Source organism: Erinaceus europaeus, chromosome 4 (assembly GCF_950295315.1).
Source record: "Erinaceus europaeus chromosome 4, mEriEur2.1, whole genome shotgun sequence".
NCBI classification, from domain to species: domain Eukaryota; kingdom Metazoa; phylum Chordata; class Mammalia; order Eulipotyphla; family Erinaceidae; genus Erinaceus; species Erinaceus europaeus.
Genome location: NC_080165.1, coordinates 134,236,953 through 134,252,963, shown reverse-complemented (window position 1 = coordinate 134,252,963; position 16,011 = coordinate 134,236,953). Strand labels below are relative to the sequence as shown.

Below are 16,011 nucleotides of genomic sequence, written 5' to 3'. Positions count from 1 at the left end.
AGATCGGCAAGTGCTAACAAACAGGTTTCTCATCTGAGTCACTAATAGGTCTTGCAACATAAACTTTTAGGAATGATTTTATCTGAAAGGAAAAAGTGCTTGTTTTGAAACCGAATCTCTTCTAAGAAGTCTGCTGGTGTCTTTTGCTATCCGTTGATATGGTGGGCATGACAGATGTGCCATTACAACATCATAATATTGCTCGGGCTGGTTATGGTTCACTCAGTAGAGCACACGCATTGCCATGCACAAGGATATGGGTCGAGGCCCCAGACCCACCGCCCCCAGCTGCAAGGGGTTTGCTTCACAAGCAGTGAAGCAGGTCTGAAGGTGTCTTATCTTTCACTCTCCCTCTTTCTATCTCCCACCCCCTCTCAATTTCTCTCTGTCCTATCTAATAAAAATTAGACAAACATTTTTCTTCAGTTTTTTTTAATTAATGTAATTATGATCAACAAGTCCATTGGATAAGAGGGTTACAACTTCACACAACTTCCACCACCAGAGTCCTGCATTCCATCCCCTCCATTGGAAGCTTTCCTATTTATCACTCTGGGAGCATGGACCCAAGATCTTTATGGGGTGCAGAAGGTTGGAAAGTCTGGCTTCTGTAGATCCTTCTCTGCTGAACATGGGTGTTGGCAGGTCGACCCATAGCCCCCGTCTTTTTCTGTCTTTCCCTAGAGGTGCAGGGCTCTGTAGAGGTAGGGTTCCAGGACACATTGGTGAGGTCATCTGCCCAAGGAATTCACACTGGCAAAAAAAAAAAAAAAGAAAGAAAAAAGTTTTTTAATGGCCACCAGAAGCCATGGATTCACAGTGCTGGCACCAAGCCCCAGTGATAACCCTGAAGGCAAAAAAAGAAGGAGAAAGAGAAGGAGGAGGAGGAGGAGGAGGAGGAGGAGGAGGAAGAAAAGAAAAGGGCTAGGGGAAAAAAAGCCACTGGAAATGGTGGAGATGTGCAAGAACTAAGCCGCAGCAATAACCCTGCTGGAATAAAAAAAAGAAAAAAGGAAAAAAAAAAAAAGGCATTGCCACAGATGTAGAGACTTAACAGCTTTTTGTTGCTGGAACTTGACCGTTCTAGGTTGACTTTTTCAGATAAAAAGAGAGCTCCGGAGGGGGCCAGGCGGTAGTGCAGCAGGTTAAGTGCACATGGCTCTAAGTGCGAGGACCAGCATAAGGATCCCCACCTGCAGGGGAGTCGCTTCACAGGCGGTGAATCAGGTCTGCAGGTGTCTGTCTTTCTCTCCCCCTCTCTGTCTCCCTTCCTCTCGATTTCTCTCTGTCCTATCCAACAACAACAACAAGGGCAGGGCCAGGTGGTGGCGCACCTGGTTGAGCACACGTTACAATGTGCAAGGACCCAGGTTCTGTCCTCTGGTTCCCACCTGCAGGGGGAAAGCTACACAAGTGATGAAGCAAGGCTGCAGGTGTCTGTCTCTCTCCCTCCCTATCATCCCCTTCCCTCTTGATTTCTACCTACCTCTATCCAATAAATAAATAAAGATAATTAAAATGTTTTTAAAAAAAAAAACAAAAAAAAAGTTAACAAGGGCGACAAAAATGGGAAAAATGGCCTCCAGGAGCAATGGCTTCGTAGTGCAGGCACCAAGCCCCAGCAACCCTGGAGGCCAAAAAAAAGAGAGAGGGAAAGACATCACAGCACCAAAACTCTCCCTCCACTCCCCCCACCTCCTCACCCCACCCCCCAGTGCAGTGGGAGCTGGACTCAAAATGAGGCCACCTTTCCAGCCCAAAAACAACATATTTCCTGTCTCTTGTTTTATCTATCAGGACTTTGTCCATAGTTTAGCTGTTTTGCATCAGGATTTTCATAAGGGAACATTCAAGATGTCCACTAAGCCTGTAGTCTCATCTGACATTCAAATGAGAAAGGCTTTGTTCTTAGCTCACAAGGAATTAGCAGCACTCATGTACCTGAGGATTGTCCAAAGGAGAAGCTCGGTTCTTGCAGTATTTCAGTTGGAGGGTGTCCTCTGCTCTTTGCAGTATGAACCTTCCTAACATGACTACTTGCTTCTTCAAAGCGGACAAAGGAGAGTTTCCTAACAAGGGAGTCTCTTATTAAGACAATTTGCAATCTAATGTAATGCTGCCATGGGGACACTGTTCCATATTCACTTTGTTAGAATAGAATTGCCATATCCCAGATGGGAAGAAAGACAACTTCCATTCACACCCATGGGCAATACCAGAGGAGTGTACCAGGAGGCAGATATTAGCAGGATTATTGTCAGAGAATCTGCCTCCCATCGTTGCTTTATCTTGGGAAATACATTCAGTTATTGCGAGTCTTTTCTGGATAGGGCTTTTCAAGATCATTGTATGTCCTGTATGCCAGAATCACACGTGCCCTACCTCAGAGAAGAGTCTTAATGTCTTATAGAGTAGTTATAGAAAAGGAATTGGTTCATTCTGTGTTGTTCTAAAAGGCAAAATTTAAGATCAGTGGATTAAAGATATAGGGCGTGGGTAGATAGTATAATGGTTGTGCAAAGAGACTCACATACCTGAGGCTCCAACTCACCAGGTTCAATCCCCCGCACCACCATGAAGATAGAGGGAGACCAATTTCAACTGCATACAGAGAAATATCAAACAGTGCAAAATAAGATGGGGTGCTTCAAGAAAGAGCGAATCCCTAGTCTCTGGAAGTGTCATCGTACAGTTGTAACAACCATTTATTAGGGTGGCCTGTATGTGTGTGATGATAGTGGGGGCTGGAGAAAGAAGTGGTCTGTTTTAAGATCTAGAAAAACATTAAGCTCTGTGTTAGTTTTCACAATTTTATGAGCCTATCTCCCTGATTGATGATGGCATGAATCACAGTTGGTATATGTTTTCCATGCCAGTAGAATAGTTGCACTTCTCTTTAAAATCTGCCTCACCTGGAAGCCAGAAATAAACCTTCAAAACAGTTTTTCGCTTGGCACCTTCTAAGCCTGCCGATTGTACCATCTGCTTTTAAGTAGGAGGCACCACTTAATTCAACTCTTGGATAATTCTTCCTCTAGACCACTTTTTCATTTGGGGCTGAGAGGGGCACAGGCTGCTTGGACCCTTACTAGATTCACAGGTGCCCCTTAGAATCATGTGATCCAGTCCAGCCTTTTCCCTGGACAAATGAATTGGGAAGCTGTGTTGAGAACAGTGATTTAAAAACACCTGCTGGAGTTAGAGGCTGATAACAAGCTAAAATCACTGAATTTATATTTCTATCTCAGCCCACTACAGTAAACTTTTTAAATTTCCTAGCCAAGCATCCAAAGTAATGATTTTATATTTTCATGCATTATTATTATTATTGCCATTGTTTTATTTTACCAGAGTACTTCTCACCACTTAAGATGGTACCAGAGACTGAACCTGGGACCACAGAGCCTCAAGCATGAAAGTCCTTTGCATAACCACTGTGGTGTCCCCCTGGCCCTAAAATTGTGACTCTTCAAAGCTTTATAGAGCTGGGGAGACAGTGTGATGGTTATATAAACAACTTCCGTGCGCAGAGCTCTAAGGTACCAGGTTCAGTACCCAGCACCATCATATGCCAGAGCTAAGCAATACTGTGTTCGCTTCTATCTCTCTCTCCTCCCATTAAAATAAACAAAATATTTAAAAATTAAAAACAAAACCTACCCCCCAAAAAGCTTTATATGTTGGAAGGTAGCACACTCATTAGAATGCACATGGTACCTGCCATGAAGACCTTGCTGGAGGCCTTCGTCCCTGCCTGCAGTGGAGAAGCTTCATGGGTGGTAGAGCTACCACTGTGTAGATACTACACAGTATCTCTCCATCTCTCTGTCTCTCTCCTATTCTCTTCCCCTTCTACATATGTGAACTTCTTTTAAAAAAGAAAAGGGTCTGGGAATCGGGCGATAGTCCAGCGGGTTAAGCGCACGTGGCGCAAAGCGTGAGGACCGGCGTGAGGATCCCAGTTCTTAAGTAAAGAATAATTATGTCATCTGTGTTTCAGACCTCTTTGTTGTGCAAAGCTGCCATCCATGCAGGAATAATCGCAGATGAACTGGGCGGTCAGATCAGTGTGCTCCAGAGTAAGGGGATTAGTCGGTATGAAGGAATCCTGGCCAATGGTGTGCTCTCAATGGAGTAAGTACTTTGTGTTTGGATTAGAAGATAACACCAAAAGTATACTTAATCGGCTCACAATTTTGAAAGGGTAGTAGGCATGTGACAGCAGAAGTTTGTCAAATGAGAAAGATACATGTTGTGGAAGACCAATGTAGCAGTGCAGAAGCTTTTCTTTAGAAAAGCGAACGTAGGAAGTCGTCGGCTTCTTTAGGTAAGACATGTGGGATGAAAGCCGTCTTGGGAGATTTGAAAAACTAAAGGGAAGGTGCAGTCGGTTCCCACTCACCTTTCACTTTTATGTAAATAAAAGTTTAGTAGTAATATAGGTCCAGTAGGGATCCTTACCACCAGTTACATTGCTGTTTTTAGAAAAAAAATATTTTAAGTTCCAAAGAATTAATGTATGAAATCACAGGTACATTTGGGAACTAAAACCCATTTCTAGATTAGAAATGTTGGCCTAAGCTCACAGGATTGGGCATTTTGGAAGCAGTGCTTGAAGTTGGGGGTTGAGGGTGGGGGAAAGTTGGCTAGGTTACCTTCATGAGCAAAATGAGAAGGAACAAGACTTAGGGGACACAAGAATAGAGTTACTGCTCAGAGAGGAGAAGAGATACCTGAGGGAAGATTTTGTTCCTCATGGACACATGGTACTTCCACTGAGAGGGTTGGCTGCTAGGTGACTAAAGGGGAAAGGGAGAGTAACACCACCGCCCCCCCCCCCCCCGCCATGCTAGAGGGGATAGTTGAGAGGATATGCCATCCCAGCTCTCACAAGCAACCCAAGAAGTGTTGTATATAATCTATAGAAGGCAGTCATTTTTTTTTCACTGAGGACAGAGTCTGTCATACTGAAATGTGCATACTCTGGCTGCCATGACCTCTCCATTTACTTTCCTGTTACATTGTGATGTTTGCTTTTTTAAGGTTTTATTTATTTTTTTCATGAGCAAGCTAGGAGAGAAGGAAAGAACCAGACATCACTCTGGTACATGTGCTGCCTGGGATTGAACTCAGAACCTCATGCTTGAGAGTTCAGTGCTTTAGCCACTGTACCACCTCCTAAACCACTATGGGTTTTTAATTATGAGAAGTCTCAAAGTGTTCTTCTCATAATTAACTGAACATTTAAAGACAAATTAATCCTATGTTTATACCAAAGTTCTAAGATCTCTTCAGTACATTCAATTTTATAGCCTAATTTATAGTAAGAGTGATTGTTTATACACACTTAGTTTTAAATGTCAGCTTGAGCTTAACTTCCAAATATATCATTCTTATTTACTTATATTTTGTGGTTTCTTTTACTGAGCACTACTTCAGGAAACTATCAGATTTGGGGCTAGATTTATTATCTCTTGGCAGTACTGCAGAACTGACTTTTGATTTTATATCTAGCATTTTGTTTTATAATCTCTTGCCTATATTTGTTACATTTCAATGAGTGTCTTACAAAAATATAGTAAAAAGTACAAATTATTCTACTTGGATTTAATTTTGCTCCAGAAGAAAGAGTAGACATAATACTCTCAATATTACTTCTACCACTGTACATTAATTGGACTTAATACCTAGGAAGTTCATTTATATCATTTGAACTTAAACCTTGATGTAAGAAGAGTACAGAATTCTAAATTCTAAGTGAATTAGAAAAAGCTTGTTCCACATTCCATGTAGTTGGTTGAACAAATTATCCTAATTTTTGTGTTGGTGGGAGTAGACCAAGTCCAGAATTATACCAAGGATCCCTTTATGAATTTGTACTGGCTTCTTGTACTCAGCAGAGAAGGGAAAACCATATGCTAGGATCATCTCTTTCACGCATTTAGATTCCCAAATCTTCAGGGAGAAGTTGTTTTTATCTGGACTGTTTTGCTGTTAGGGAACCACTGTACCCGCGGTCACTGAACTTCTGTTCCCACACACGATTGTTTGGCATTCAGGAAAACACACAGAAGGAAGTATTACAGCTGAGGAAGGAGTCCCTAAAGTAAATAGCCAGGCATCTTCTGGGATTCATCCTGGGTCAGACCACTTCCTTGATTTGAGAAGACCAGAATGGAATCAGGAAAAGGGACTGACCTCATACAGAGGATGATAGCTCAGATCATCAGCAAGGAACGCTTTTTTTTTTTTTCTGTTTATATCAGCCTATTCTTGACTGCTTGGATGACCTTCTGGGAAGTCTGACAATTCCTGTAAAACTAATTGAATTCATCCACCTATGTCCATCCTCCCAACCTCCTAAGACATTCTCTTTTTTTTTTAAATTTTTTTAAATATTTTCTTTTATTTATTTATTCCCTTTTGTTGCCCTTGTTGTTTTATTATTGTAGTTATTATTGTTGTTGTCGTCGTTGTTGGATAGGACAGAGAGAAACGGAGAGAGGAGGGGAAGACAGAGGGGAAGAGAAAGATAGACACCTGCAGACCTGCTTCACCGCCTGTGAAGCGACCCCCCTGCAGGTGGGTAGCCAGGATTCGAACCGGGATCCTTATGCCAGTCCTTGTGCTTTGCGCCACCTGCGCTTAACCCGCTGCGCTACAGCCCGACTCCCTTTTTTAAATATTTTTATTCATTTATTTATTATTGGATGGAGACAGAAATTGAGAAATAAGGGGAGATAGTGTTAAAGAGAGACAGAGAGACATCTGCAGCCCTGCTTCACCACTCATGAAGCTTTCCCCCTGCAGGTGGGGACCAGGGGCTTGAACCTGGGTCCTTGTGCACTGTAGTGTGTGTGCTTAACCAGGTGTGCCACTGCCTGGCCCCCAGACATTTTCATTTTTTTTTAAGATTTTGATTTATTAATATCATTGATATTTGTTTATTAATCTTTACAAATATACCATACTGATATGTGATATATATATTAAACTTATTTTTTATTGTTGTAGTTATTATTGTTGTTATAGACATTTTCATTTTTGAGAGAGTCTTACCTATAGAATTCTTTTCATAATTTACTTAATTATTATAATAGAGTGAAGTAGAAAAGCATATTCCCGTTGATGGGGGGACATAAATAAAACTATTAGAAGCAGAAATTTGTTAGCATCTTCTTCTCAGACTCAACTCCAAAGTTATCCTTTCCATAAGTTTTTTCACCACAATCAAACTAGTTTAATATCACAAGGCAATGGGAACATACTTCAGCTCTCAAGGTTTCTACAGTTTTATGTGACTTATCTGGGTCACATTTCTAATGTAATGGCACAAGAACATTAAGTAAAACGGAAAAATGGGTCAAAATTTTTAAAGGTATCTTACTAAAACTTTAAATTATAAGAATGTACAACTTTCTTTAAGGGTTATGAGAATTTAACCTTTACCCAGCTTTGGTACTAACAGTAAACTTGGGTAAGGGGGCCTAAATTTTCTCATGTGAGAAATGACTGGTATCTGATTTGCCTTTAGCACAGACATTAGAATAGAACCTTTGTAAGGAATATTGATTTCTAGAGTCATTGTTTAAGAATGGACAAAAAATATGAAAGAGAAAATCCATGTCAGAGAGCATGAATACCTACTACTTAAAAATGTGTGATGAAGAGTTACTTATACTCATGTTCACATTATTTGTGGGTTCTGTATAGATTTCAGTCTCTCTCTCTCTCTCTCTCTCTCTCTCTCTCTCTTTTTCTTTCCATTACTGCCTATCTATAACTCAAAGTTAGACATATAAAATAATAAGCAGTACTGGGATTGTAATATAAGTGAACACAGAAATGACATCTTTCTTTCGGCATTGGCCTCTGATACCTCATATTAGAAGTAGTTTTCTTGATAATTCCAAATTTTCTATATTTCTTACATATTTCTGTATCATTGAACTGGTTATGGATTTTTTTTAATGTGCACATAGACGTTAGGAATCTCTTCTCCACCTAATGAGACAAATACAAGAAAAAATTAATTTGCTATGTTCTTCCATGAATTCTTTTTTTTAATTCCCTTTTGTTGCCCTTGTTGTTTTATTGTTGCAGTTATTATTGTTGTTGTTACTGATGTCATTGTTGTTGGTTAGGACAGAAAGAAATGGAGAGAAGAGGAGGAGAAGACAGAGAGGGAGAGAGAGAGAGACACCTGCAGACCTGCTTCACTGCCTGTAAAGTGACTCCCCTGCAGGTAGGGAGCTGGGGGCTCGAACTGGGATCCTTATCCTGGTCCTTGTGCTTTGTGCCAGCTGCACTACTGCCCGACTCCCCCATGAGTTCCTTAAGCTGTAGAATTACAATGGTCCTTTAACCAGTGTCAGTTGAATAGGACTGACCTACAGCAGTGCAGGTCCAGGAAAAGAGCATGCATGTATCTGAAGGTCATTGGCAAATGACTTATTTATTTGCCTAGAAGCACCTTCATTCTTTCATGTTCCTTAAGGTGTCTGCTGAAGCAAAGGGAGCGTTCAGAATCCTTTCTCCCTCTGTTATCATGTGTTCACTGATTGGCATTCGAGGTTGTTCCTGATACTGTGTAGACATACATTCCTTCTCAATTCCGTGAGTTATGGTAGAAATCGCATAGCGTGCTGACTCAAAAGCAGTGTCCCAGAGTCCTGACTATTTAGCACCTGGACAAATTTGGGAGAGTTCCTTATGTTTGAAGAACCTGAGTGTCTTGATGTATAAAATAACAACTGTGGCCTTGCCATGGTGCTGCACGGATCGTCTGAGGGGTGAGACGGTTCAAGAGCCGCTGTGCTTTTGTGCCATAGCGGTCATTATGTTCCAGGTCAGTAACTTATCTCTTGTTTTTGTTTTTTTTCTCCAGTGGTTCCTTGTCAGACAAGCGATTCCTATTTACCTCCAATGGTAAGGATCATGTTTTCCTTCCAATTTTTATTTCCTAGGCTGGAAGACAGCTCACCAGGTAGAGTGCATGCCTTGACATGCACATAGCCCAAGTTTAAGCCTTGCTACCACATGGAGTGCTGTGTCACTGGGAGACGCTCTGGACCTGTGGTGTCTCTCCTCTTTCTTGTCTTTCTTTTTTCTCTAAAATAAAAATGAAGGGAAGCAATACAACAGATAAAGCATTGAACTCTCAAGTATGAGATCCTGAGTTCAATCTCCAGCAAATCATGTCCCAGAGTGATGTTCTGGTTTTCTCATATTAATTAATAAATCTTATAATGGGAGAAAAGAAAAGAGTGACACACAGAGAGAAAAGTCAGCCTTGGGGAGCAGTAAAATCTCAGATACGTTAGACCTGGGTGCCATAAACAGCAAACAACAAAATCAATGAAACACAAGAATTTGATCTTCTGTCACCTGGAATGTAAGCCAACAGCAGGAGCATGTGCCTTGTGTGCATGAGATCTTGAGTTCAATTCCTGACACAGTATAAAAACAAGAAATGAGGGAGCCGGGCGGTAGTGCAGCAGGTTAAGCACACATGGTGTGAAGTGCAAGGAGCAGGGTAAGGATCTGGGTTGGAGCCCCCGGCTCCCCACCTGCAGGGGAGTCACTTCACAGGTGGTAAAACAGGTCTGCAGGTGTCTATCTTTCTCTCCCCCTCTGTCTTCCCCTCCTCTCTCCATTTCTCTCTGTCCTATGCAACAACAGCAATAACAACAGTAATAATAACAACAACAATGACAAGGGCAACCAAAGGGGAAAAAAAACAAAAAATGGAACTTTAAAGGGGCAGGTGGTGATGCACCTGGTTGGATATACTTGTTGCAATGTACAAGGACCTTGGTTCAACCCCCCATCCCCTACCTGCAGGAGGGAGGCTACTGTAGGTATCTTTCTATTTCTATCTTCCCTATTCCTCTCAACTTCTGTCTGTCCTATCATATAAATAATTTTAATTATTTATTGGATAAAGATATCCAGAAATCAAGAGAGTAAGGGAGAGAGGGAGGAAGAAAGACACCTGCAGCACTACTTCATCACTCGCAAAGCTTTCCCCCTACAGGTGGGGACCAGAGGCTCGAACCCAGGTCTTTGCACATTGTAACATGTGCACTCAACCAGGTGTGCCACCACCCAGCCCCTATAAGTAATTTTTTAAAAAATTTGTAAAAGACTAGATCTTCATAAATGGTGGACTAGTGCTTTGGTTTTTCTTATAAAATAAGCAAATCTTAAATATTTTTGACATTCTAAAATCTTCAGTGGTAGCTTTCTGTTTCATACCCTTTAGCTGATATAGGTACAAGGATTATGCCTTTTTCATGTGCATGTATGTCACATAGCACTAAGTGTTCTGTGACTAAAATACACAGCAGAGGATGTCTAATTAGTATTAAGCAGATTTTTATCATTTTTTTGGAAGTAAAGGGCTTACAGTACAGTTGTTGGCACACGGGTACAACTTCTCATCTCCCCATGATAAGTGTTTACAGAACACTCAGTATTTTCCTTTGTGATCTATGTTTTTTCAAACTTTTGCCAAAAGCAATGAAACTTGAGATGACATTCAAGACAATAGTCCTTCCTTTAAGTTCAATCTTAACAGGAAAGGTTTTTAAGTATTACAGTTTGCTTTGCGATTTATTATTGGATAAAAATTGAGAGGGGAGGAGGATATAGAGAGGGAGAGAGACAGAGAGACACCTGTAACCCTGCTTCACCTTGATGAAGCTTTTCCCTGGCAGGTAAGGGACCAGGGGCTTGAAGGTGGGTCCTTGCGCACTGTAATGTGTGCACTTAACCAGGTGCACCACTGCCGGGCCCCTCTGAGTATATATTCTTCTTCAGCATAAAGTGAAATATTTCAAGGAGAAAATTGTGAATGTGTCTTCTTTTCTTAGGATAATGAGTGTGGGCTTTACTAGCTAGACTCCATATTGCCTTGGCCGTAATATTTTTTTAAATATTTATTTATTTATTTATTTATTTATTTATTCTCTTTTGTGCCCTTGTCTTATTGTTGTAGTTATTATTGTTATTGATGTCGTCATTGTTGGATAGGACAGAAAGAAATCAAGAGAAGAGGGCAAGACAGAGAAGAAGAAAGAAAGATAGACACCTGCAGACCTGCTTCACCACCTGTGAAGCCACTCCTCTGCAGGTGGGAAGCCTGGGGCTCGAACAGGGATCCTTACGCCGGTCCTTCCGCTGAGCTACTGCCCGACTCCCTTGGCTGTAGTATTATTGTTAAGGTTGTAGGGTGGGTATTAGAGAAGATTTACTCATCTCTAGAGCACCTGTGAGGAGATGGAGAGAGAGAGAGAGAGAGAGACCTGCAGCACTGTTTCACCACTCATGAGGCTTTTCTCCTGCAGGTTGATGCCGGGGGGGTTGAACCTGGTTTGTCGCACACTGTGCTGCGTGCACTGAACCAGGTGCGCCCTTGCCCACCCCACTTTTCCCTTTTTGCTTTCATTTCCTGTCGCCACCTTGGGACCTGGAATGTTTTCTTATTCTATTTTTGGCTTGCACTTATTTATTTATTGCCCCCCCTCCCCAGGTTGCAGCAGATCGCTGAATTCGGAACCTGACAGACAGATCAGAGCTTCTTCCTCTTGGCAGGGAGTCAATGAGATCGAACGACAAGTTTATTGGTCTCCTGACCAAGCTCGACTTCAGGATGCAGGCCCATCCTGGGATTCAGGGAATAGCAGCAAGAACCACAAACAGCAAGAATGGCTAGAGATAGATTTGGGAGAGAAAAAGAAAATAACAGGTACTGACACAAAACAAACTGGCTTGCAGAGACCAGGTAACTCTGCAGGTAGAGCACAGTCCTTGAATACAGGAGGCCCTGAGTTCAATTCCCACTGTCACATATGATGGAGTATGACTGGCCGGATTTCAGTCTCCTATAAAATTAAGAGTAAATAATGTTGCCGTCGATTTTACATTTTCACTGTATAAGAACAGATGTGCTGGTTGTAAATATAAGTGTATGAATTAGAGAGCTGAAGCCTCAAGAATGAAACCTTTTTCTTTTTTTTTTAACAGAGTACTACTCAGCTTTGGTTTATGGTGGGGAACGGGGGGGATTGAACCTGGAGCCTTGGAGCCTCAGGCATGAGAGTCCCTTTGCATCTCTCCCTGCCCAAATGAAACCTTCTTAATAGCAACTGTCAGCATGGAAACACTCAGCTGCAATCTAGTTTCTAAGTGCCAATAAGAAACGTTGGCCTGTAAAATGGTCTGAGATATTAAATGAAGAAGGAGATGCAATGTACGTATTTATAAGACTAACCTGTAAACACTTTCTTATAAGGAATAAGGACCACAGGATCCACACAGTCAAATTTCAACTTTTATGTCAAGAGTTTTGTGATAAATTTCAAAAATAACAACTCCAAGTGGAGGACCTATAAAGGAATTGTGAATAATGAAGAAAAGGTAAGAGAGAACTCTGTTGGAGGAAAGAACCAAGAAGGAGAGCGAGCACCCAGACAGGTTCAGTTCAGTGGTGTCTACATATCGCCCATTAGGAAGCCCAGTTCAGTTAGCTCACTTGGCTTTTGTTTGCAAACCCCTTGCGTCTTCAACAGTTAGGTGTCTGCAAAAGAGCAACGCATGTAGAATCCTGACTTTGGTTTCATATAACCAGGTTTGAGTGGGTTAATAGAAACTTTTAAAACTAATAGAACCTCCACTTTAAAAACAACTTTTTAAAAAATTTCTTTATTGAGGGATTAATATTTTACAGTCGACTGTAAATAATAATAGTTTTTACATGCACAACATTTCCCACTTTCCCACATAACAATATAACCCCCACTGGGTCCTCTGCCATCATGTTCCAGGACCTGAACCCTCCCCTCCCACCCACTCCAAAGTCTTTTTTACTTTGGTGCGATACACAGCAACTTCTTATTTTATCATCTTTAGTTATTTGCTAGATAGAGACAGCCAGAAGTTGAGAGGAAAGGGAGTGATAGAGAGGGAGAGAGAGAGAAGCTGAGAGAGACACCTGCAGCGCTGCTTCCCCACTTGTGAAGCTTCCTCCTGTAGGTGGGGAACCGGGGGCTCGAACCTGAGCCCTCACACACTATAACATGTGCACTCAACCAGGTGTGCCACCGCCCAACCTCAAAAGCAACTTCTTCTTACAGGTGTTTCAGGGCAACTCTAATTTCCGGGACCCAGTGCGGAACAATTTTATCCCTCCCATCATTGCCAGATATGTGCGAATTGTTCCCCAGACATGGCACCAGAGGATAGCCTTGAAAGTAGAGCTCATCGGCTGCCAGATTGCACAAGGTGAGAACTCAGAAGATGACTGACTGAAGGACTCAATTCTAGTCCTCTCACAAATTGTTAGTATTATTCATGGCTTTTCTTCCTCCACTTTCCCCTGCCAGGCAATGATTCACTGGTGTGGCGCAAAACAAGTAAAAATGCTATTGGTTCAACTAAAAAAGAAGATGAAACCATCACAAAACCCATCCCCTTTGAAGACATGTCCACAGGTAGAACAGTTATTGTTTCATGGATTTCCACAATGAGTAACTAAAGCAGTTCCAACCTTTTTATTTTTTTTTTCTACGTCATAAGAAAGTCTCGGGTGGGGGTAGATAGTATAATGATTATGCAAACAGACTCTCATGCCTGAGGCTCTAAAGTCCTAGGTTCAATCCCCTACACCACCATAAACCAGAGCTGAGCAGTACTGTGGGAAAAGAAAGGAAAAAAAAATCTCCTGAGGCCAGGTGGTGGCACACCTGGTTGAGTGCTGAGTGCACGTGACAATACACAAGGACCCAGGTTGGAGCCTCCAGTTGCCATCTGCAGGGGAAGGCTTTACAGGTGGTCAAACAATGCTCTCTTATTTAAGTTTTTATTTATTATTAAATAGAGACAAAGAAATTGAGAAGGAAGGTAGCGACAGAGAGACACCTGCAGCCCTGCTTCCCAGACTCGTGAAGCTTTCCCCGTGCAGGTGTGGACCAGGGTCTTCAACCCAGGTCCTTGTACACTGTAGTGTGTGTGGTGTGTGGTCAGCCAGGTGCACCACCACCTGGCCTCTCTTTCTTCTTCCCTATCTCCCCCTTCCTTCTCCATTTCTGACTATCTCTAAATAAAGATAATAATAAAAAAAAAATTTAAGTACGGGCAGGTGGTCCAGATATAAATATTAGTGCTTATGCAAAGTGATATATGTACACAACTGTTTCTTATATTACATGCAAAAAGATAGTATTTGCCCTTCAGACACCAGGTAAGTATTTTATGAAAACTAAATAGCATATTCACACACAGTGGAATATTCTGCAACTATAAAAAAAAAAAAAAGTAAGATACATAGGTCCCTGAGCTGTATTTACAACATTAAAACAATCTGAGGCTGGCAAAATAATTCATTTGAACAGGGCACTGGTTTGACGTGTGCACAGCCCAAATTCGAGCCCAGCCCCCACTGCATTGAAGGAAGTTTCAGTGCTATGGTTTCCTCTCACTTTCTCTCTGTCTCTCTGCCTCTTCTGTCTATTAAAAAGGAAAATTGGGAGCACACCTAGTTGAGTGCACATGTTACCATGCCAAAGTACCCGGGGTCAAGCCCCCACTCCCCACCTGCAGGCGTGACACTTCATAAGTGGTGAAGCAGGTCTGAAGGTATATATCTTTCTCTCCTTCTCTATCTCCCCCCATCCATCTCAGTTTCTTTTTGTCCTATTAAATAAGATAGGAAGGAAGGAAGGAAGGAAGGAAGGAAGGAAGGAAGGAAGGAAGGAAGGAAGGCTGGCTACCAGGAGAAGTGAATTTGTAATGCTGGCCAGTGATAACCTTGGTGGCAGTGAAAAAAAAATTTTTTTAAATCTATCTATAATATAGTTAATAAAGCACTTGACTGGATGTTTAAGAAATATAGAATGAATATGTATTCATTCCAGTCTTTCTGGAAGAGTATCAAGAAGCATAATACTGTGGTCCAGGAGGTGGCGCGGTGGATAAAACATCAGACTCTGAAGCATGAGGTCCTGAGTTCAATCCCTGGCAGCACATGTACCAGAGTAATGTCTGGTTCTTTCTCTCTCTCTCTCTCTCTCTCTCTCTCTCTCCTTCTCTCTTCATGAATAAATAAATAAAATCTTTTAAAAAATAAATAAATAAAAAATAAAAAGAAGCATAATACTGGGAGTCGGGTGGTAGTGCAGTGGGTTAAGTACACATGGCGCGAAGTGCAAGGACCGTCATAAGGATCCCGGTTCGAGCCCACAGCTCCCCACCTGCAGGGGAGTCGCATCACAATTGGTGAAGTAGGTCTGCGGGTGTCTTTCTCTCCCCTTCTCTGTCTTCCCCTCCTCTCTCCATTTCTCTCTGTCCTATCCAACAAAAACTACTACATCAACAACAATAACTACAACAATAAAGCAAGGGCAACAAAGGAATAAATAAATATTTAAAAAATAAAATAGAATAATAGAATTTAAAAAAAAGAAGCATAATACTGCTTCCTGTAGACAAAGAACAAAGGTTGGAGAGAGACGTTGCGTTACATGCATTTCTGTACTTTTGGAATTTCAAACATGTAAAAATGTATAACTGAGTCAAGTAATGAACAGCAATTTTTTTTTTAAGTATAAAATTGCATGTTAATTTTATAAAACTTGGAGAGATTAGAAAACGATCAAAGAGTATGGGGGAGGAGTGGTCCAGCACCCAGTTAGCAGACACAGCACTACGCACAGGACCTGGGCCAGAGCCCTCGCTTCCCACCTTCAGCGGGGGTGCTTCATAAGCAGTGAAGCAGGTATGCAGGTGTCTGTCTTTCTCTCCTTTGCTATCTTCCCTCCTCCCTCTCAATTTCTCCATCCTATCAAATAAAATGGGAGTGAAAAAAAAAAGGAAAATCGCCCCCAAGAGCCATGAATTTGTAGTCTGAGCCACACAATAACCCTGGAGGAGGGGGAGAGAGAGAGACAGAGCGAGAGAGAGAAAATAAAGACTAGCCATAAATCAGCATCTGCAAATAACGATATTCTACTA

The 16,011-nt window shown here is 41.7% G+C and overlaps 1 protein-coding gene across 4 annotated transcripts in view; it reads left to right on the top strand.

Moving 5' to 3' along the window:
• The window catches only part of DCBLD1 (discoidin, CUB and LCCL domain containing 1), a 95,114-nt gene that overhangs the window by 52,774 nt on the left and 26,329 nt on the right, over window positions 1-16,011 (top strand). For 3 of the 4 annotated variants that reach the window (XM_060190559.1, XM_060190557.1, XM_060190556.1), the window contains 6 exons: window positions 4,001-4,134; window positions 8,888-8,928; window positions 11,534-11,749; window positions 12,296-12,420; window positions 13,137-13,284; window positions 13,386-13,493. In XM_060190559.1, the coding sequence (XP_060046542.1) occupies window positions 4,001-4,134; window positions 8,888-8,928; window positions 11,534-11,749; window positions 12,296-12,420; window positions 13,137-13,284; window positions 13,386-13,493 (772 nt within the window). The remainder of the gene's footprint in view (window positions 1-4,000; window positions 4,135-8,887; window positions 8,929-11,533; window positions 11,750-12,295; window positions 12,421-13,136; window positions 13,285-13,385; window positions 13,494-16,011) is intronic. The other variant, XM_060190558.1, reaches the window with a different exon arrangement.